Below are 20,123 nucleotides of genomic sequence, written 5' to 3' on the forward strand. Positions count from 1 at the left end.
CCGTGCAGAGCTCCGAGGGGAAGAATCCCAGTGCGAGCCTAAGGGATTCTGCTAAGGCAAATAGATCTGCGAGGAGGGGGGCTGCTGCAGCATTGCTCAGCTGCGTGCACATCCTCCAGCCCAGAAGCCTGCGCGCTCTGCCCTAGCTGCCTCTTCCCTGAAATGCTCTGCCTCAGCCTGCGGGGCTATTCAGAAAGCTGGGCTGGGTCTGGAGCAGGACAGCGTCACCCTGCTGTCCCAGCAGGCCCCGTGGCACGTTGCATCATCCTGCTGGGCTGGAAGCTGCCGCTGAAGTGGACGCTCCCCCACCCAGGGCCTTGGACCGGGAGCCGGAATGGTCCCTCAGGCCCCTGGGAGAGACAGGGATACCGCTTAGCTGACGAGTGCCCACACTCCCGGCTCTGCCCTTGCCTTGCAGCCCACTGCCTCCTTCTCCTGTTAGCCTTTCCCTGCCCCGTCCCAGCTCGCTCTCTATAGGCTTGCATCAAGACCATTTTCTGTCTGCTCAGCTGCCTCCTGTGTGTTTTGCAGAGCACAGGAAACCGATTCAGCGGCAGAAGGGGTCCCTGACACCAGTAGGGCACCAGATTCCTGTTCAGGGTCACAAAGTTGTCTGAGCTCTGGGAAGACCTGCAAAATAGCTCTAGGGATCCTTCCGCTCACCAAAGGGCCAGGCTGGCCTGGAGCACCCCATTCTCATCGCGGCCTCGGAAACGAGGGCTCCGATGTCCGTGCCTGTGCCTTGGAGCGCTGGCAAGCCTGCCGTGCTGGGGTGGGAGTTTGCCACTTGTCCGCGCGCAGCTAACTGCAGAGCAGGATCCTTTGCTCAAAGGGGCCCGGGCTGGTTCCCGGCGCAAGCGGCTCTGGGTTGTACCTTGCCGCAGGCTTTGTCTGGCCCTGCGACCAAGCAGCAGCCCCAGTGCCCCGGCCCTGGGCATTGCCCCCGTCAGCTGCACACATGCGAGGGGCACCGCGCTCACTCGCTGCATTCTTCTTTTGCAGGTTTCTGACCCAAGGGCCTGGGAGCTCCCTCCACTGGCGCTGTGGGAAGCTTTAGCCAATCCAATGCACCCTGACAACAAACTGCCCAGCCATGGCAAGGCAGGCAGCAGCGGTGCCCCGGCCCAGCACCACAACGTGAGCCAAGCACCCACCTGCAACCTGGGCTCTAAGGGTGTGGGGGCGGGCAGCCATGGCGGCAAGGCCACTCAGATCTCCCCTGGCAACTCTGGACTGAAAAACAGCCAGAACGCTGTCCCAAACTTCAGCTCCTTGAAGGGCAAGGTGAAACGGGAACGAAGCATCTCGGTGGACTCCGGAGAACAGCGAGAAGCCAGCACCCCTTCGCAGGACGCAGAATCAAAAGGTAATACTCTCCTGAACCTTGCCTCAGCACGTCCTCCTTGCAGTTGCTCCAAGCGTCCTGGCAGGACCTGGGATGGGAGCAGCTGTGAGCATCTTGGGTTTCTGTGCTACGGCTGCTGTCTGGGCTTGTCCTGGCTGCCGGTGCGTCTTTGCATCACTGCTTGTCGCATCTGCGGTTTTGGAACCGGAGCGGCTGAGCATTGTCTTTACATTTAATTCCCTAAACTGTTTGTTACACTGAGAATCTGGGATTCTGGTTTCACGGGCTACTGAGGCCGGCTAAGCAAGGGCACGGTTCGCTGAAACGGTGCTGAACGCCCCTGCTTTGCAACGTGAAGACTTTCAACTTCGTTTTCTGTCTCCTTGCTGTTGGCAAAGAGCTGCCTTTGCGGTGTTCTTGCAGCTGCCCAACGACTCAGTCGTGGTTAGCGAGGAGGTGCTGTGAGGGTCGCTGTCTGAACAGCTCTGTGGTTTCATCAGCAATGGATGACTCTTGTGTTACAGCACGTGGCTTCTGGAAAAGGGCTGAGTCAGTGCTTCCAAACCCTCTCGCTTCCCTGTCCTCACCAGCCTTCCCTGTAGCCTCTCGCATTCCACCAAACTCTGTGCTCAACAGCCACATAGGACGCTTGAGCATCTTGCGGGGCGTTGTCGGAGGAGAAATCCCAGCGGTGCCCTTGGTTCCAACCGAGACTCGCACCCGGTCCCCAAACGTGGAGCCGCCGTTCTGGCTCGTGGCCCCTAAGCGTTTGGTTTCACAGCCAAAGCTGCGTTGCCTGACTAGCTTAGGCTAGAGCCGTGCCTCGGAAGAACGGGTAGAACGTACCCGAACAGACCTCCTGCCCCCAGACGTGCTTTCTCCCCATTGCATTAGGGGGTTATAGTATGCCACGGATCATAAGCATTTGTAGCTTTATCCCAGAACTGTCTTGCAGCCCAAACTTCCACAAGGAAATTATTAAAGTGGCTTACAGAGTCATAGACTCGTTTAAGTTGGAAAAGACCTTTAAGATCATCCAGTCCAACCATTGATCGGGACTGCCCAAATCTCCTGTGTTCCTGCTGCAGCGCACTGGTAGGTCATGTGAATATATCTTGGAAACTACTAGATGGTGTAAAAAAGGGAGGCCGGATGGTGTTATGTTGGAGTTAAAGCACAGGACTGGAAGGTATCCATCCTGTGTCCGATTCCTTTCCCCGGGTCCCTGGGTGCCTTTAGGCAAGCTACGTCCTCTCTGAGCTGCATCAGCCCCATCTGAGAAATGGAGGGAGCATCCGAGTTTACAGAGGGCATAAAGGCCCCTGCCTGATTCATGTCTGCGAAGAGCAGAGTCTGTCTCTTGTTCCTACAATGGATGGGAACGTGCCCTCCCATTCGATTTCCAGGTTTTAATTGCTAAATCACAGGCCCCTTACATTTAGGGTTAATGCCCAAAGCTCCCTGGTTTGGAACAGCAGTCAGACATGTCCTGTCTTTGCGAAAGACTCCTTTCAGACAGTAAGAAATGCATCTCGTTCTGATCTGCTAGCTCTCACAGGAGCGTCTCACCAGGTCTGGCTGCAAAGACAAGGAGCCCAGACTGAGCAGATGCTTCAGGATCTTTACCAGGGCTGGGCAGATGTCGGCATAAGGCTTCTCGCCCAGCGCATCCCGGCTGGGTTGGCAGTGCCGGTGTGCAGCACGCAGCTGGGCAGGGCCCCAGCCTTCCCGGCCCGTGCCAGGTCTCCTCAGCTCTTCTGATGGTTCTGTCCCTTTGCAGGTGAGGTGGCTCCCCGTAGCAAGCGGCGGTGCGTGCTGGAAAGGAAGCAGCCATACAGCGGGGACGAATGGTGCTCTGGGCCGGACAGCGAGGAAGACGACAAGCCCATCAGCAGTGCGCACAGTGAGTGTCTACCTCCTTACCAGCTCAGAAGCTTGAATAAAGCCAGCCCCTCCTGCAGCTCAGCGGGGCAGACGGCACTGGCACCTTTAGCTTTGCCTGTGCGTGCTGGCTTAGCCGGGTGTGTGGCACGGTGGGCCGTCGCAGTTGGCCGTCATTGTGCTGTGAGAGTGTTTGTGGCCATGCAGCGAGGCGTGGGACCTATTTTGTGGAGGTGCTTCCGAGACACTGGAGGGGAAGGCGTTGAGGTTGGATGTCCCTGCTGTACGTTGCTCTGGCCACACCAGCGGCAGAATTGCCATCTTGAAAGCGTGCCTGTCTTAAATCTGGTTAAGCATGCCTACCCTGGTCATGGTGGCAGCCAGACCACACAACATGCGTTGCCCCTGTCGCAGCAGCTAAGTCTGTGCCAGGCCATCCACCCGGCCCTCTGCAGCTGTGCTTTAAAGGCAGCTGAGGCTAAAGAGGCTCTCGGCATCTCGACAGCGGTTCGGGCAGGGCTGAGCTGGCCAAGGTGTGCATCATTTGGGGCAACAAGCTGTAGGTCTCTTCTGTTTTCCAAAAGCATCAAAACTCTTGCTTTTTTTTTTTTTTTGTATCTAGAATTGAGTTTACATTCAAATTGTGACAGGGAGAATATCTGAGAGAACAGGGCAAGGTCCTGCGGGGCCCAAGGGCCGCAGCTGATGGAGAACATGGAATCGTATACAACCAAGTAGAGGGTGGCTTCTGTGCCTGCCAGTGCACGGTAGCCATCCTCTCCAGGACGTTCCCTTGTGCTTCTCTGCACAGTCCACAGCGCGCCTGGGAAGGGACAGTGCCGCCTGCTCCAAGATCTGCCCGGTTAGAGCCGGTCAAGGTGGGCAAGGGCTGGCAGCGAGGCAGTAGTGAGGTCTCTTCTCTCTAAATGCTGCTGTGCCAGGGCCGGGCTGCTGGCAGTAGGTCTGCAGGGAGGTCTGTGGTGGGAGGAGAACAGGCGAGCCTGCTTCGGTGCGTGTGAGGAGCTAGGCAAGGGGAAGGCACTGCCTGCTCCCGGTAATGGCGCTGCTGATTAATATTAATTAGGAATATTGTCGAAGAACGGCTGACGATTAACAGTCGCCACTCCGGTGGACAGCACCCCTTCCTCCGCCGCTCCCGGGGCGTCCGTCCCGCGGGCCGGGAGAGGAGGAGAGCCCCGGCCCCGGGGCGGGGGAGCGGAGGCGGTGGCCCCGGGGCCGGCCGGGCGGCTGCTGCCGCCTGCCGGTGGCCCGGCCGGGCGGCGGCTCCGGCTCTGCCCGCCGTGCCCAGCCCTGCCGCCCCGCAGGCCTCTGCCCCGGAGCCCGGCTCCCTCCCTCCAGCCGGTGCCGGCGGCGGAGGCCGCTCGGGCGTCCCGGCCGCGCTGGCTGCAGCAGCTTTGTCCCTTGTGCCTCCCACAGATTGTAATGTAGCAGATCCTGCGATGTCCACAGCCTCGCAGCTTGGCCCAGGGTCCAACCCGCTGCCGAACCTCAACGAGACCGGTTCTTCCAGCGTGCCTCATGGTGCTGCCCCCGGCTTACGGTCAGACGCTGCAGGAGGCGGAGGCGGCGGGACGGGAAAGCAGCCTTCGCAGTTCGTTTACGTCTTTACGACGCACCTTGCTAACACGTAAGCGCTAAACCCTGTCCGTCCTCCGCTGGCGCAGGGCTGGCTTGTCACACCTGCCTGCTGCGCGCTGCTCTTGGGCACAAGAGAGCCGGACGGGCTCATGTCACTTTGGTTGCGCAGAGTGGGTCCCCCCCGAGGTTCCGGGAGTTTGCTGGCAGCTACTGCTGGTGGCCAAACTTTGCCTTAAACGCACCCTTCCTCCCAGCAATGCCCAGCACTGCGTTCTGTGACGCGTGCCATCAAGTACAGACGTCAGCACCCAACGCAAAGATTCGCCCAGAGCAGTATGGACTGCTGCTCTGATTTGGAAGTAGCTAAGGGCATCACGGGGAGTGCCACGTAACACTTGGTGTTCTCCACTCGATTCCTCCCGTCTGTCCTGCGTTGTCTCAGCTGTGGAGTCTTAGCGAGGCTGTTTAGTTTTAGAGCTCCGCTAGACCACAGGTTTGGGTGTGGTAGATCCCAGAGCATCTCAGCGACAGCCACCTTAGGGCAAGAGGCAGCAGCAGGCACAAGACAGAGCCAAGTGCCCATCGCAGGACGTGGGAAGAGGAAAATCTCAGGGCAAGCGATCATCAGTTGGAGAACCTCACTGGGGCCCGTGCAGGACAGGTGGGAAGAGTCTGAGAATATCCCCCCCTTCTCGGTGACCTCCAGAGATTTCCCTCTTCCCGCTGGACTGAAGAGCGGAGGTGGGGCCTGGGGTGGGTGGGACGGGGCACAATGCCTGTTCTCGAGCGGTTTGTGCTCTCTCCCCAGAGCTGCAGAAGCTGTCCTGCAGGGCCGAGCTGACTCCATTCTGGCCTACCATCAGCAGAACGTCCCACGGGCAAAGCTAGACCAGGTATACCAGCCACGAACCAAATGCCTCTGTTGGCACGTGCTGCTGACCGCCGACCCTTCTGACGTGGCCGTTCTTCTCCGGCTCTTGGCTCAGCTGTGGAGGGAAGGGGTTGTTAGAATGCCCTTTCCGTGGGGTGGGAAGCTGCTTTGCTGTGGGACCTCTTCGGAGTGAGTCCTGGCTGCTGTCAGCTGTGAAAAGTTTGGGATGGGGCACGGTATGTGGCCCTGCCGCAACGTGGGCGGGACACCTGATTGTGCGTTTCCAGGGCATGTAATAGGGCCCGCTTCTTCCCCACAAGGAACGAAGGTGAACTGCCACGGGGCATGTTTTTGGGACAGAGAGGTCTCCTGCAGGGTGCAGGGAAGAATGCCTACCCAGGGTTTTTCCTGCTCACGTTTATTTCCCTTTTCTCTGCCAGGCGCCAGCTCCTAAAGTGCTGGGTGTTGCTGAGCCGCTTCCGATTAACCCTCCTGCTGCCAACACTCCGCAGTCCCAGCCACCGGCACCTCAAGCGAGTCAGCCACAGCCACAGCCTCCCCCGCCGCAGCCTCCGCCGCAGCCTCAGACCATCAGTCAAGCACCTTTGCCCGCGCCCAGCAGCCTGCCCCAGGAAGGGACAAGTGAAGATGTCCGGAGAGATCTGACTCCCAACTCTTTGGGGAACAACAGCGGCAGCAACCAGCCTGGCAGTAACCACCCAAATACGCCCACTGCGTCTGCCAACACCATGCAGGCTGGGCAAGTGGACTCCTCCGCCACGTCGAGCTCCAGCCTCCTTGGGGAGGGCCCGGGCCCCGGGATGCCGGGAAACGGGCAGGCAGGCCTGGGCCCCAGGAACCCCATGAACTCGGAAGGGCTCTCGAAGGAGCAGCTGGAGCACCGAGAGCGCTCTCTGCAGACCCTGCGGGACATTGAGCGTCTGCTGCTGCGCAGCGGGGAGGCCGAGCCCTTCATGAAGTCCAGCCAAAACGCGGGTGAGGGCGGGACTGCCCCTCAGCCGCAGGCTGCCCCTGCCCAGCCCCCCGCGCCCCCCGCCAGCATGAAGAAGTACGAAGAGCCTCTGCAGTCCATGATCTCCCAGACCCAGAGCCTTGGCGGGCCCAGTCTGGAACACGAGGTGCCCCACCACCCGGGTGCCGACATGGGGCAGCAGATGAACATGATGATGCAGCGGCTGAACCAGGACAGCCTGACACCGGAGCAAGTGGCCTGGAGGAAGTTGCAGGAAGAGTACTATGAGGAAAAGCGACGGAAAGAGGAGCAGATCAGCATCCACGGCCGGCCCATGCAGGAGATCATGATCCCGCAGTCGATGGGGAGCATGATGATGCGTGGGCCCCCGCCACCCTACCACAGCAAGCCCGGAGAGCAGTGGCCGCCGGGGATGGGCAGCCAGCTGCGGGGACCCATAGACGTGCAGGACCCTATGCAGCTGCGGGGAGGGCCGCCCTTCCCAGGGCCACGGTTCCCCGGGAATCAAATGCAGAGAGTCTCGGGCTTTGGCGGGATGCAGAACATGCCCTTGGATGCTCTTGGGCCTATGAATGCCATGCAGAGGCCAGTCAGGCCCGGCATGGGATGGAGCGACGATATGCCTCCTATGGGAGGCCCCGGGAACTTTCCGCAAGGCACCCTGCCCTACCCATCAGGGCAAGGGGACCCCGAAAGGTTCATGAATCCCCGTGCCAGGGAGGAGATCCTGCGGCATCAGCTGATGGAGAAACGCCCGGTGGCCATGCAGAGGCCCATGGGGATGTCCGGCAACTCCATGAGCCAGGGCATGGAAATGGAGAGGATGATACAGGCTCACAGGCAGATAGATCCATCCATGTTTGCTGGGCAGATAGCGGGGGACAGCCTGAGCAGTGCCCCGATGGGGATGGATTTTGCAGGCACTCGGGGGATGCTGAGCCCCACTATGAGTCAGTCGGGCCTTCGGGACATGGATGCGCCCATGGGCCCTGGCAACCTCAACATGAACATGAACGTCAACATGAACATGAACATGAACCTCAATGTCCAGATGACCCCGCAGCAGCAGATGATGATGTCGCAGAAGATGAGGGGCCCCGAGATGATGGCCCACCAGGGCATGAGCCCCGAGGAGCTGGCCAGGGCGAGGGCTCAAAATGGCAATGGCAGCGCAATGCTGGGCGGACCCCAGAAAATGATGATTCCCTCCCAGTTCCCCAACCAAGGACAGCAAGGCTTCTCGAGTGGGCAAGGGCCTTACCCCAACCTGCCCCAGGAGATGGGCAGCGGCTCGGACATGTTCAGCCCTGAGCAGGGCACCATGCCCGTTGGGAGCATCGGCGGCACCACCAGGCTCAGCCACATCCCTCTGCCTCCGGCCTCCAATCCTGCTCCCACGCAAGGCGGCAACCTGGCCAACATGCACCCAGCACCTTCCCGGGGGCTGGGCCGCCGGCCCTCTGACCTCACCATCAACATCAGCCAGATGAACTCCCCCAGCATGGGCCACCTCAAGTCTCCCACCCTCAGCCAGGTGCACTCGCCACTGGTCACCTCCCCCTCTGCCAACCTCAAGTCCCCACAGACGCCCTCGCAGATGGTCAGCATGCCACCTTCAAACCAGTCTGGACCCCTCAAGTCCCCCCAGGTGATGAGCTCTTCACTTAACGTCCGGTCTCCGACCGGCTCACCAAGCCGCCTGAAGTCCCCTTCTATGGCTGTTCCTTCCCCTGGCTGGGTGCCATCTCCCAAAGCCACCATGCCCAGCCCAGGAGTCAACCAGAGCAAGCAGACTCTCAGCATGAACTCGTCTACTTCCATGGGAGGACTGGACCAGGGTATGCCGGGTGTCTTGTGTGCGAGTGCGCCGTGTGTGCTCGGTTTGGGTGAGCGTGCGGACGGTGTTTCGCTCCGGCCCGTGTGCTCCCGTGGGAGCGGGGAGACGGTCGTGCCTGCGCTTGCCCTTGCGTCTCGTGGAGCGAGTCTTTGTTTTCCTGGGAGTCCAAATGGGGCCTTTTCAGGTGGACGGGAGGGCGAACAGAGCAGCAGCTTTTACTTCAACCCCGGCTCACGCTCTGTGATACAGGCAGCAAAAGATGTGCCTGTGCTGGGCAGTCGGGGCAGTCTGAAGTGTAGAAGTCCGTCACCGTTCTGGAGCAGGGTCTCCGCGTGAGCCTCCTCAGAGCCCGGAGGATGCTGGACTGTGCCAGCTCTGCGTTTTGCAGCCTCCTCCAGTCGCTGCCGTCGGAAGGAGGGGACGGGGCTGCTGTCTGACGGGAGCGAGCCACGGTGCGCGGGCGGTACTAAGCCGGTCTCTCTCTTGCTTGCAGGTTCTCTCCCTTCGGGGCCTCGGAGCAGCTCTTCCGCACCAGCCAGTAACACCTCTAGCACCATGAATCCCAACATGCCTTTTACTTCCTCTCCAGATCCATCCCCCTCCCAGAACCCCCTCTCGCTGATGATGTCCCAGATGTCCAAATACGCCATGCCCAGCTCCACACCGCTTTACCACAATGCCATCAAAACCATCGCCACCTCTGATGACGAGCTGCTGCCGGACAGGCCTATGCTCCCGCCTGGAAGCATGTCAGGTACGCACTTCTGGGGCTGGGCTTGCCAGGGTCAGTCAGACCGTCTTGTGGCTGCCAGCAGGCCTGAGGCACCAGGTAGAGGAGGCATTAGAAAGCGCGTTCTCCCGCTGACTGCCATGTCAGATAGCTTAAATGTGCCCCCGTTCGTAATAGTCTGCTCGCTTCTGCACCCTGTGCCCAGGCTGTCCGTCAGCTTTTGGCTTGGGTGTGCTGTCTGGAAGGACGTGAGCCGGTCTAGCATCGAGGCGCCCTTCTTCCGCCAGCTCCGAAAGTTTTCGGAACTACCTTTACCCTGTGCGGATGCATTGGCCCTGGATTTTCACGGCTCCTGGAGTTGTCTCAGGCCCAGGACTGCAGGCAGAGGCCTGCCGCTTGGAGCCCTTGCGTTCTCGTACAGCGGGACAGGGACGCTCTGAACAGGGTTTGGGAGTCTGGTGTTTTGAGTGGAGCCCAGGTGCCTGCGCCGGCAAGGCTATCTCGTAACAGAGTTCTGATTTCAGTAGGCGACAACCAGATACGCTCCGCTAGCTGACGGCACTGGTGAGGACAGCTAGGCAAATGAGTGTTTTTCGTCATTTGGTGACCAGCCCGAAGGGGAATTCCAGCATGCTGTACACTCGATTTAGGGGTTTAAAGCTGTCTGATGAATATTTTTGGCAATTTTCAAAATGAAAAATCAACTTTTTTACTCTTTCGCTGCTGAGCAGTGACTTAGGTTGACCGCAGGCATGCAAATGCATTGGCTCCCTCCTAACCCGAACCCCTCCGCAGGCACCGATTGCTTTGCTGTACCGATGAGCGCAGTCCTCCCTCCCGGACGGCACCTGTGTTGGGGTGCTGACTCTTCTGCTTTTTTTTGCCTTTTTTTTTTTTCTCCTCACCACCTGAGGCTGTGTGGTCACAGGAGCTTGCCGTGTGGCTAACCCTGCAGGCAGGCGGTGGTGAAGGGTCACTGCTCGGTGCCTTCCAGGCAGCTGAGAGCCCTGCTGAGATCCCACGATCTCAGGGCTGTCCCAACATGCAGAGCCAGCCGGGACTCTCAAATCAGTGGGCTGTAAGGAACTACAAATCCAGCATGGGACTGGATGAAGCCGGAATAGCTCTCCGCTGCTCAGGGAGCTGGGGTCTGGGGCACCTTTTCCTGACGTCGGCACTTTGCAAGCCCATCTTGCGGCTGCTTGCTGAGCATCACGCTCCGTGCTCAGGGCTTTCTGAGCAGGAGTGCTCGGCAGGCTTTCCCGGCTGTGGATTTTGCAGCCCTGAGAGGTCTGTGGGCAAAGTTAACTCCCCTGTCTTTTTCCTCTCCTTAGGCGTGACGGGGAGTCAGCCGAATCAACTGCACTTGAACTCCGTGGGGCCTGGATCCTCGCAGAGCCCTATGGGAATGAACCTGCCTGGTCAGCAACCCCTCTCCCACGAACCGCCCCCCACCTCCATGATGTCCTCCCCGAACCCTCTGGCCTCCAACATTCCTATGCACCCGAGTGCGCCAGGGGCGGGCGTGCCCCCCCAGAACCCCATGATGCTGCCCCCGGGGCCCCAGGACTCATTGAACCAGCAGTGCGGCCCTGTGCCCAACAGTTCGCAGATGATTCCTTCCAACCAGCTCGTGTTCCCCCGCATGCAGCAGCCCCACAACGCCATGCCGTCTCCCGCCGGAGGCATGCCCATGGCTCCCGGCGGGGGAGGCGGCCCTGGGATGCAGCAGCATTACCCGCCGGGGATGCCCTTGCCGCCTGAGGACCTTCCCTCCCAGCAGCCCAGCCAGATGCCCCCTCAGCAGCACATGATGGGCAAGAACATCCCTCCTCGGATCGGCGAGCCCTACCCGCCCGTGCTTCCCGGGGTAGCGTCGGTGCTGAACGACCCCGAGCTCAGCGAGGTCATCCGCCCCACGCCCACGGGTATCCCCGAGTTTGACCTGTCCAGGATCATCCCGTCGGAGAAGCCAAGCAGCACCTTGCAGTATTTCCCCAAGAGCGACAGCCAAGCGCCCAAATCGCAGCCTTCCAACCTCCACCTCATGAACCTGCAGAACATGATGGCTGACCAGCCCCCGGTGCGGCCAGGTATGAACGCCCCCAGCCTCCCCGGGCAGCAGGGCGTGCAGAGGGGACTCGGCATGCCCATGTGCCATCCCGGACAAGTGCCCATGCTGGGCAGGACAGGCATACCGCCCCAGCAAGGCATGATGGGCAACAGCATGCACCAGGGCATGATGTCTCCGCAGCAGAGCCTGATGGCCCAGCAGAATTTCATGCTGATGCAGGCCAAGCAGAGGAGCATGTCTGTGTCGGGGGAGATGTATGCTCAGACAGGACACATGATGTCACCTCAGGGCTCTCTCATGGGGCCCCCGCCTCAGCAGAACCTCATGGTCACGCACCAGATGAGGCAGAGGAGTGTCTCCCTGGACAGCCAGATGAGTTACATCCCCGGGCCTGGGAACATGGCGAACCTGCCTTTCTAACCCCGGCTGGTGCTCAGGGGTGGGGAGGGGTCGGGGCTGCCTGTACAAAACCTTTTTGGGCCTTTCTTCGGGGGAGGGTTGGGGGCCAACGCCGGTGGAGGACACCACGTGGGATGCTTTTCATATCGGATTCGCCTCTACACAGAAAACCAGATGTGCAGTAAACTTGATGTGAATTGGGTTTCTTTTTCCTTTCTTTTTTGGGGAAGGGGAGGGTAGAGGGGCTGGGAGTGGGGCTGTTACTTTGAACCCTGCGTGGTGACCAGGGGCATCCAGACCCTGTGGCAGTTTGTAAAGTTTTCATTTATGGTTTTCCTCCGTCAAGTGTTTCTCTTTCCCTTTTTTATCTCTCTCTTTTTTCCTTTTTTTTCTTTTTTTTTTCCTTTTTTTTCCTTCCCCCCCCCCCTTTAAGCAACCAAAATGTGCAAGAGGGTTTTTGGAACTAGCTGTAAATAGGTCGCTGGGAAAGGCAAAACTTGTGCTGGTTTTTAATTGTTCTGTATTTCTGTGTTTTAATAGAAGCCTCAAAACGTGTTTTAAAAAAAACAGAAACAAAAAACATGCTAAAGGCAACAGCGTACAAGGATTGAAAACTCTCCTTGGGGGAGGCAGGAGGATCCCCCAGGGCGCGCAGGGCATTGAGAGATCCCATTGTAGAGTGACTCTGTGTCAAACCTGTGTTGTTCACGCGTCTGAACGGTTTGCATGTGCGGGGTGTATAGTTTCACGCAGATCTTAGGCCCCTGTGGAGGCTGTGCCGAGTACGCGAACACCACCAATGACCGAGGACCGCCCGTCGGTCGGAGCTGCGGCCCTGGTGAGACGTTGCCGGAGCAGCGCTCATCCGGCGGGGCAGAGGCCGCAGCTTCACGGGATACAGCTGTTGCTGCTCCGTGGCAAAGCTGCCGTGGCTGGGATAGGGATGCCGGCCCTTCGGCTGGAGAAGCGGCAAGGATCTGGGCTTCGCAGATGATAACGCGCTGGACCCGAAGGTCTCGATTGGCCGTGTCTGCTCTAGTCCCTTCTTTTCCCTTCGTGCTGTGTCCCCTGTGGGCAGGGTGGTGCGGTGCGTAGGGATGGATGGGCTCCGAGATGAGCGAGGCGATGCATTCCTGTGCTTCTGGGAGAGGCTAGCCGGGAACCCTGCTCTTTTGCAGCCTTCCTACGCCAGTCCTTTACCCATCCGTCGCCCTCCGCGACTGCGCCGTGCCCGCTCTACCTCTGCCATTGAATGCGCTCTCGCAGGTCTTCCTCGTGCTTGTCGGTCCTCCTCCTCGTCCTCCGGAGTTTCACAGGTAGTCTTCGCTCCGTCTCGCCCTGAGCTACCGGGAGCAGCCTGCCCTGCTGCGCAGTAGAGGTCCAGCCGTTGAAGGCAACCTGTACCTGTGTGTGATACTCCATCTCGGTATGAGAGTTGTCTCGTACGGTGTCAGCGGCACGGCCATCCTGTGCTTCGGACGGAAGAGGCCAAGGTTGCATCGCAGCCCCTCGTTCCTAGGCTGGTGGAAGCGTGCCGTTCGAACAGCGCCGGCTTTTCTGGATGCGTTCCACCCTCCTCATCCTCCACTCCGTAAGGTCTTCCTGCGCGCGGTGCCGATGGTCTTTCCTGTGTTTGTTCACGGAGGGGGACTGTGGGGTGACGTGCACACGCTTCTGCGCACACCGCAGTGTCTCCAGACCTCCGCGGGGACCGCGTTCCAGCATGGTGTACCCTATGGGTATCCAATGGTGAACTCGGGGCATGCAATTGCCAGAGGAACGCTAGTTGGAGGATTATCTCTGCAGAGCCAGACTTAGCATACTACCTCTCTTGTAACGGAGCTCACCTTAACCTACTTGCTGCTGCAGGGAGGAGAGGGCTTTCAGAAAGGGAGATCGTCCACTAGCAAGCGAATGGCAACGCTTTTTATCACGATGCAAGCTGTTGGGAAAGGCTGGAGGGCGCTGAAACATCAGCCCAGCGGCTGTCTTGATCTGATCCGTGAGAAGATGGAGCCATAAAGTCCAATTAGGAATACCTTGAAGCCTTGGGGCATTTTGTAGCGAGTGGTACTGGGTAGGAAGCGTGGGTCTGGATTCGAGGAAGGATTTCGCTCCGGTCTCCTGCTTTGTGTGGGTTTTGTTGCGTACGATGTGAGCGAGCAGCATTTTTGGAGATGGCAAGACGGGAACGATCCCGGGAAGCGCTCATCCCTGCCTTGGCAGTTGGAGCAGAGGAATAATCTTCAGCCCAGGCTAGCGAAGCGTGCTTTGGACCTGACGCGTCAGCTGGTTGGATTCTCCATCCTTTCAGAGCGTGCGTTTCACGTGGGAGGATGTGGCTCGAACAGATGTAGCTCTTTCTAAGCTTGACTTGCCTGAAAGGCTGCGGCTTCTCTTGGCTGCACTTAGGGGTGTTGGCTGCTGGTAGTTTCTCATAAACATCCAAACACCGATGCCAGCCCCAAACCTTGCTCATCACCCACCAGCTAGTCTCGGTTAATTTGAAGCCATAATATTTTCTATACAGAAGTTTTTTTGTTTGTCTGTAGACAGCTGTTGTTTTAGCCCGGTTGAGATCGCCACGTGTCCGTACCTTCCCTGTCGTCCCTTTTGCCCGGCCCAACTGAGAAGTTGCCTGGGGCTTGCGGTCCTTGCTCCGTCGGCAGCGCCGTCGTCCCCGCGTCAGCTCGAGCCCGCCAGCTGCGGCGCGCCGCTGTGCAGTGCTGGGGAAGTTGGCGCTGCCCGCTCGCAGGGACGGGGCAGCGTGATGCTATTTCTGCCTGGCGGCAGGAGGAAGACCTGTCCTTTGGTGACAAATGAGTAAGAAGCAGAGCCTTTTGACTCAGCAGCCCTGGATACAAAAGGGAAATCCCGACGCTGGGTCAGAGCCGGGGACTTCGGAGCGGCAGTCGGCGCTCCTCCGCAAAATCCCACCGCCCTGGAGCCAGCCCTACCCCTACCGCCGCGATGGCCGAACAACGGGGAGGAGAAGCGCTGCCTAACACCCCTCTGCCCCGGGCGCCGCTCCCAGCCGCGTCTGTGAACAGCAATATGGCAGGAGCTTCCCTGGAAGCTCAGTAACAGCCAGTCCTTGTTAGACCTGGGCAGGGTTTGCCGTCAGCCGGTTGCCCGCTGCCGTGAGCTGTGTCTAGTCTCGTGTCTTGTAGTTTATTGCTCGGCTTATCGGCTTGAGTTCTGTGTACTGACTCCACCTAATCACAGTAAAAGGTTTGCCCATGTTTTAGCCATGACTTCGCCGTGTTTTTCCAGCTCCAAAAAAGCGAACGCTGGGAAACCGCATCTTTCAGTACGTCAGATAATCGCACACCCGGAATTAGCTTTCACGTCAAGGTAATGGTGACTGACCTGTTCTCTGTCATCCCATGGAGAAACTTCCCCAGTCATTTTGTACCATTATATAAATATATATATAAATATAAATATATAAATACAATATGTGAAGACATCTTATTGGTTTTTATTTGAAACAATTTTTAGGCTTGTTTTTGGGTATCTGTGCTGCCTGTAATGTATTGACCTGTTTTATAGGTGCCTTTTTATTAAAAAGACAAATTTCAAAACCTGACCCTGTGCCTGTCTTCAGTGGTCTGCGGGATTTTCTGCCGGGCTGCAAGCTGGTGTGCTCAGCCCAGCCCCGGGAGCTCAGCCAGCATCACCTGCAGCAGGTTGGGGCTGATTAGAGGGGCTGAGCTGGCCCCGCTATAAATACCTTACATCAGCTGGGGCTCTGGTTGAGAGGAGAGAAGCTCTTCTGGCTTGCAGGAGTCATCTGTGCCTAAGGTATGCTGAGACTTGGCTGCAGTTGGAGTTTTCTTCCTGTGGAATTTCAGGCAGCCCCCTCGCCTGCCGTGCTCTGCGCGGGGTGCACAATTTGGCCTTCCTCGGCCACTTGCGTGCCGGCTCCCCGGCATCGGACGAGACCCGGCCGCGCAGCTCGGAGCGGTTTGTTACCTTTTTTTCGTTACCTGGGTTTTGCTGCCTAAGTCTGGGCTGTGCTGGACACTCTCTCCCACCCTCTGCCGTGCCAGCCCATCCTCCAGCCCCTGTGGCTTGGAATGGATCATCTTTTTTAGCTGCTGCAAACAAGCAACAGTCACAAGGCAAACGGCCTCATTTGGCCCCCCCCTTGCCTCCGTGGCGGTTCCTGAGCACATCTGCTCCCGGCCGCTTGTGCCTGGCAGGAGAGCTGCAGGCCCCTGGGGAAGGGGGAGGTGAGGGAGAGGGACTCGCTGCCTGAGCTGCGAGTGTGGCTTCCAGTGCTGCAGGTGCCATCTCCTGCGACTTCGAGGCGGTTGCTGCGTGCCTCCATCTGAAGAGAAGCTCCTGCCCTTTGTGAGATGGCTGTGAGCTCCTTGGCGGAGCTGGGACACCCGCTTTAGGCGCAGACCTGCGTGCGCTCCTGCCACGAGGCTGCGCCCTGCCTGCAGCGGGCAGCGATCGGGCCCCGCTGCTTACGGGCAGCGGAAGCTGGACCGGGACCGGGGAACTGCCTTCGCAGGACATGGGACAGGACCATCCTCCCAGGTAGGCGGAGGGGCATGTGCAGGGCTGGGGGGGTGGTGGTGGGGGGGTGGAGCAGGCAGGGCCACCCTGGTCACCTCCAGTCTCTGGCAGGACTGCAAGGTGGAGAGGTGACCTAGAGCAGGGGCTTGCTGCCCAAGCTGTCCGCTGGTGCCTGGAGCCCCACGGTTCCCCCTTCTTCTGGGTATCTCGCGGCCCGGCAAAGCTCACGTGTGCCATAGCTGCCGCATGTTTGTGGGGAGCCAGAGCGAATGCAGAGCACGCTGTGGCAGCAGCGGGGCGAGAGGCTGGTTCTGGGGGCTCGGAGAGAGAAAGGGGTTGTGCCGCTGTCTGTACGCAGAGCCGGGGCGGTGCATGTGGCATGGTGCCCAGGGCCCAAGCTCACGGGCCTCGGTGGCCGTGCTGTTGTACATCCAGAGCCCACCTATGCTCAAAATAAGGAAGACATGGCAGGCAGCAGTACAGATACTGAAGAGCTTGAGCATCTGTTTGGTTCTGGGAGATTGGGGTGAAGAAGCAGGTCCGCTTCTTGATAAGGAAAATGAAACTGTGCGTGAGTCACAGCAGGGCAGGGGGTGCTAGAGCTGCTAGGAGGGGTGCGAGGGCATGGGGAGAGCCCCTTCTCTGCAGCGCTCCCAGGCACGCATTCATTCATGCGTTCCCTGGCTGGTGCTCATAGGTGCACGCTCCGCTGCCTGCTACGGCCCCGTGATCGCTGCGTGTGTGTTGCAGGATGCTCTGCTGAAACACCCCAGCTCTGTCTCCTGGGAGAACTCGTTCACCCTGTGGGACATGCAGAGCAGCATGCTGTTGTGGGGGTCTTTGTGTCCCCTTCTTTGGGGTTGCCTTCAGCAGGGACCAGGGCTTTCTCTGGGTTGTCTGCTTCAGCCTTGTTTGCAGAGCAGAGCCCGGGGCCGGGGTCTCACGAGCGTGCGCTGTGGACGCTTGTGGATGGTGGTGACGTGGCCTTGCCTGCACACCACCTCCTGGCTCCCTGCAGCAGCTGCCTCGGAGCTCCCCTCGGCCCTTAGTCCCCCTTCCTGGCAGCCTGGGGGGGAGCGGAGCCTGTCCGCCGCCCCACTTGGTAGCAGTGGGCTGGGAGCCGAGCAGGGCTCCACGGGGGAGCCTGAAAGTCTGCCTGAGGGCTGCAGTGTCCGGGGGCGGCTCTGGCAGCGTGAGCGCTTACCGGGAAGCCCACTCTGGGCCAAGGCATGTGACGGCCACGCAGACCTCGGGGAGACGGGGAGGATTTCACTGAGTGGAAAGCCCAGCTTCCTCTGCGGTGAAGGAGAGTTCCTCTTGCTTTCTTCTCACTGCCATTCAGCAAGGCTGGCTGCAGTCAGCTGCAGGAGGAGCAACGCCTGCTCTTTGGGGAAGGGTCTGCCAGCTCCAAGCCAAGCCTTCCGCAGGCTAGGCTGAGCCACACGCGGGTGCAAGGGTGGCTTTCCACTCAGGTTAGCAGCTGCTGTAAAACCGGGACAGGAGGTCCTGCAGTTGGTGGAAGAGGCTCTTTGAAGCCGGGAGCTAACATAGGTCTGGACCGACTCCAAACGCAGCGGAGCCTTCTGCAGCACTGGTGAAGGGAAGTCTGAGCAAGGTGCTCTTACAAACCCTATGGTCTCCACGTGCAAACAGCAACGCTTGTCAGAAAGGTGCCATCGACACTCTTAGCGCGCTCTGATGCATTTCCCTTGCAAAAGTAACACCACTGCAGACAACTGTTTGCAAGCCCTATGTATGAGAAGACTGTATTTTATTTAACTGTTTATTACAGCTCACGTCAAAACTTTCTAAAAGTTTACCAACATAACAGTACTAAAAACTATAGTAACAATAGATGCGTAATCTGTTCACCCTTATTTTGCGTTCAGATTTTCTTTTTACCTTGTGAACGCTAAGAATTTTACACTCTTAACGTTTTTGTGTAGGAACACGGTTCCCATCAGAACTGGGGTTGGGGAGGTGTTTATGATGCATCTGCAACGGATTTGCTCACCAGTACAACCGTGGAGATAACAAGGGCAGGCTTCAGAGAGCGGCGCTTCCTCTGCTGCGCGTACGTGCTTGGACAACCACGGTCGCCATTACCTGCAGGTTTCAGCTTTGAAGATGCAGCGCTGCAGGAAATGGTGGACCGCACTTTGTATAAAGAGCCTTGCTTGGGGAGTTTTCTCCTCGAGTCACAATTTGAGAACGAGCTGTTGAGCTCTCTGCCTGAGCCGGACTGGCGTGACGTGACCCCTTCTGTAATGACTGGTCTCTTTAGTGGGGCCCTTGGGTATGGTGAAGTTTGGCTGCAAGCAAGCCCTTTGTTAGCAGGTTGAACTTCAGAAGCGAGTTTAGCACAAAATTGCTGCTGCAGCAGGAGAACTGACGATGTTCTTTGCTTTAAAAGCAAGGTGAACGGTAGAGTGGATTTTAAAGCGTGCTCATGATTAGGGTCGTGCTCGTGTGACAGTTGGTACATACGGCTCTTGTACAGTTCAGGCCACAGCACTGCTTAGCTAGCAAGAGAAATGTCACGGAGCGATGCTGTGCATGCACTGCGATGTTATACTGTGACAAGACCTACTAGGAAGCAGCAGGCTGCACGAGTCTGTTAGGGCTGCCCCGCGCGCCAGCTTGCGGTGCAATTATTAATTATGGTGAAAGCTGCCGCTCTTATTTTGGGCCAAATTGTTATCAAGCAGCCCTGATCTAAGCAGTTGCTGGATATTCGTGGCAAGATCAGCGCCCAGGTTTGCTCTGTGCAAAGCTGGATGCACTAAACCTCTGAAAGCCCCGTAGATGCAGGTGGAGCAAAAATATCAGGAAACGGCAGCGCAAAACAAAACACTATGTCCCCTCTCAGCCTGCTAAAAGCAAACAGAAATTACGCAGAGGAGCTCTTTTCCTTACTCGGGGGCAATGGGTCTCCTTGCTCTCAGAACCCACAAAGTACTGTACACCTAGCTGTAAAAAAAAAAAAAAAAAAAAAATTTTACACGTTCAGCCTCACAAAGCCATGTGGGTCATCTCCCCTGTGCTCAGTCAAGATAGAAGACGTCTCTCCGGCCAGCTTTCTTCCATAAAGGAAAGCTTTTGCGTAGTCAGGCATTTAGTTCAGCAGTCACTCACTGGAGCTCTTAACAGCAGTAAAACACATGAAGTGAGTGGGAAAGGATGCGGTTGATGTCGGGAAAGGAATCTGCAACAGTCAAATCTCTGAGTCCATGGCAGGACCTCCTGGCGCGAGCCAAATTGGGAAAATTGACGTGCCGTGGCTGGCCGGGGGGATGTCACGCAGCAGGAGGAGCAATACTGCAGCCAGAGACCGTTCCGCACCGTGTGCCCTTGCTATTGGAGCGAGCCCTGCATCTCCCGCCGGTCCTACCTGCCTCTTTCGTTCCAGCTGCCGCGGCCCTTGAGTCCTGCTGCTTCCTCTGGGCACGTCTCTACCGACCTGAGTCGGTGAAACGGAGACCTGCTTAGCTTTTGTCCTCAGCCCTCGCTCACTGACACAACTCCACGTTTACTTGGCTGCGCTTTTTTTCTCGCCCCCGGCACCCCAGTCTCATGCCTGACTCCGTGCGCAGGACGCCTGCAGTCAGTCTTTCAAGGGAGAGGTGGAAACGTCAGGTTTAACGTGCTCAGGTTCATCCGGCCCTGCCGAAGTGACCGTAGGACAGCCAACAGCTGCCAGATGGATTTCTACAGGTGTGAGAACCAGAAGGAGCCAGGGAAGGTACCTGGTGGGATTTGGGTGTTTGGTGGCTACTGGACCTCGGTTTTCTGCGGAGTATAGAAAGTGGTGGGGACGCTTGTGAAACTTGGGACTGAGGCCACAGCACACGTGCCACTGGGAAGGC

At 58.4% G+C, this 20,123-nt stretch overlaps 1 protein-coding gene across 1 annotated transcript; it reads left to right on the top strand.

The window, feature by feature from the left end:
* The first annotated feature begins 1,065 nt into the window (after positions 1-1,065).
* Positions 1,066-11,751, top strand: BCL9L (BCL9 like). The gene is made up of 7 exons (XM_075723303.1): positions 1,066-1,366; positions 3,126-3,248; positions 4,664-4,874; positions 5,634-5,718; positions 6,137-8,528; positions 9,021-9,281; positions 10,592-11,751. The coding sequence occupies exons 1-7, from the start codon at positions 1,066-1,068 to the stop codon at positions 11,749-11,751; spliced, it is 4,533 nt and encodes a 1,510-aa protein (XP_075579418.1).
* The last annotated feature ends 8,372 nt before the right edge of the window (positions 11,752-20,123 follow it).

The sequence above is a fragment of the Pelecanus crispus genome, chromosome 19 (genome assembly GCF_030463565.1).
Source record: "Pelecanus crispus isolate bPelCri1 chromosome 19, bPelCri1.pri, whole genome shotgun sequence".
NCBI classification, from domain to species: Eukaryota; Metazoa; Chordata; class Aves; order Pelecaniformes; family Pelecanidae; genus Pelecanus; species Pelecanus crispus.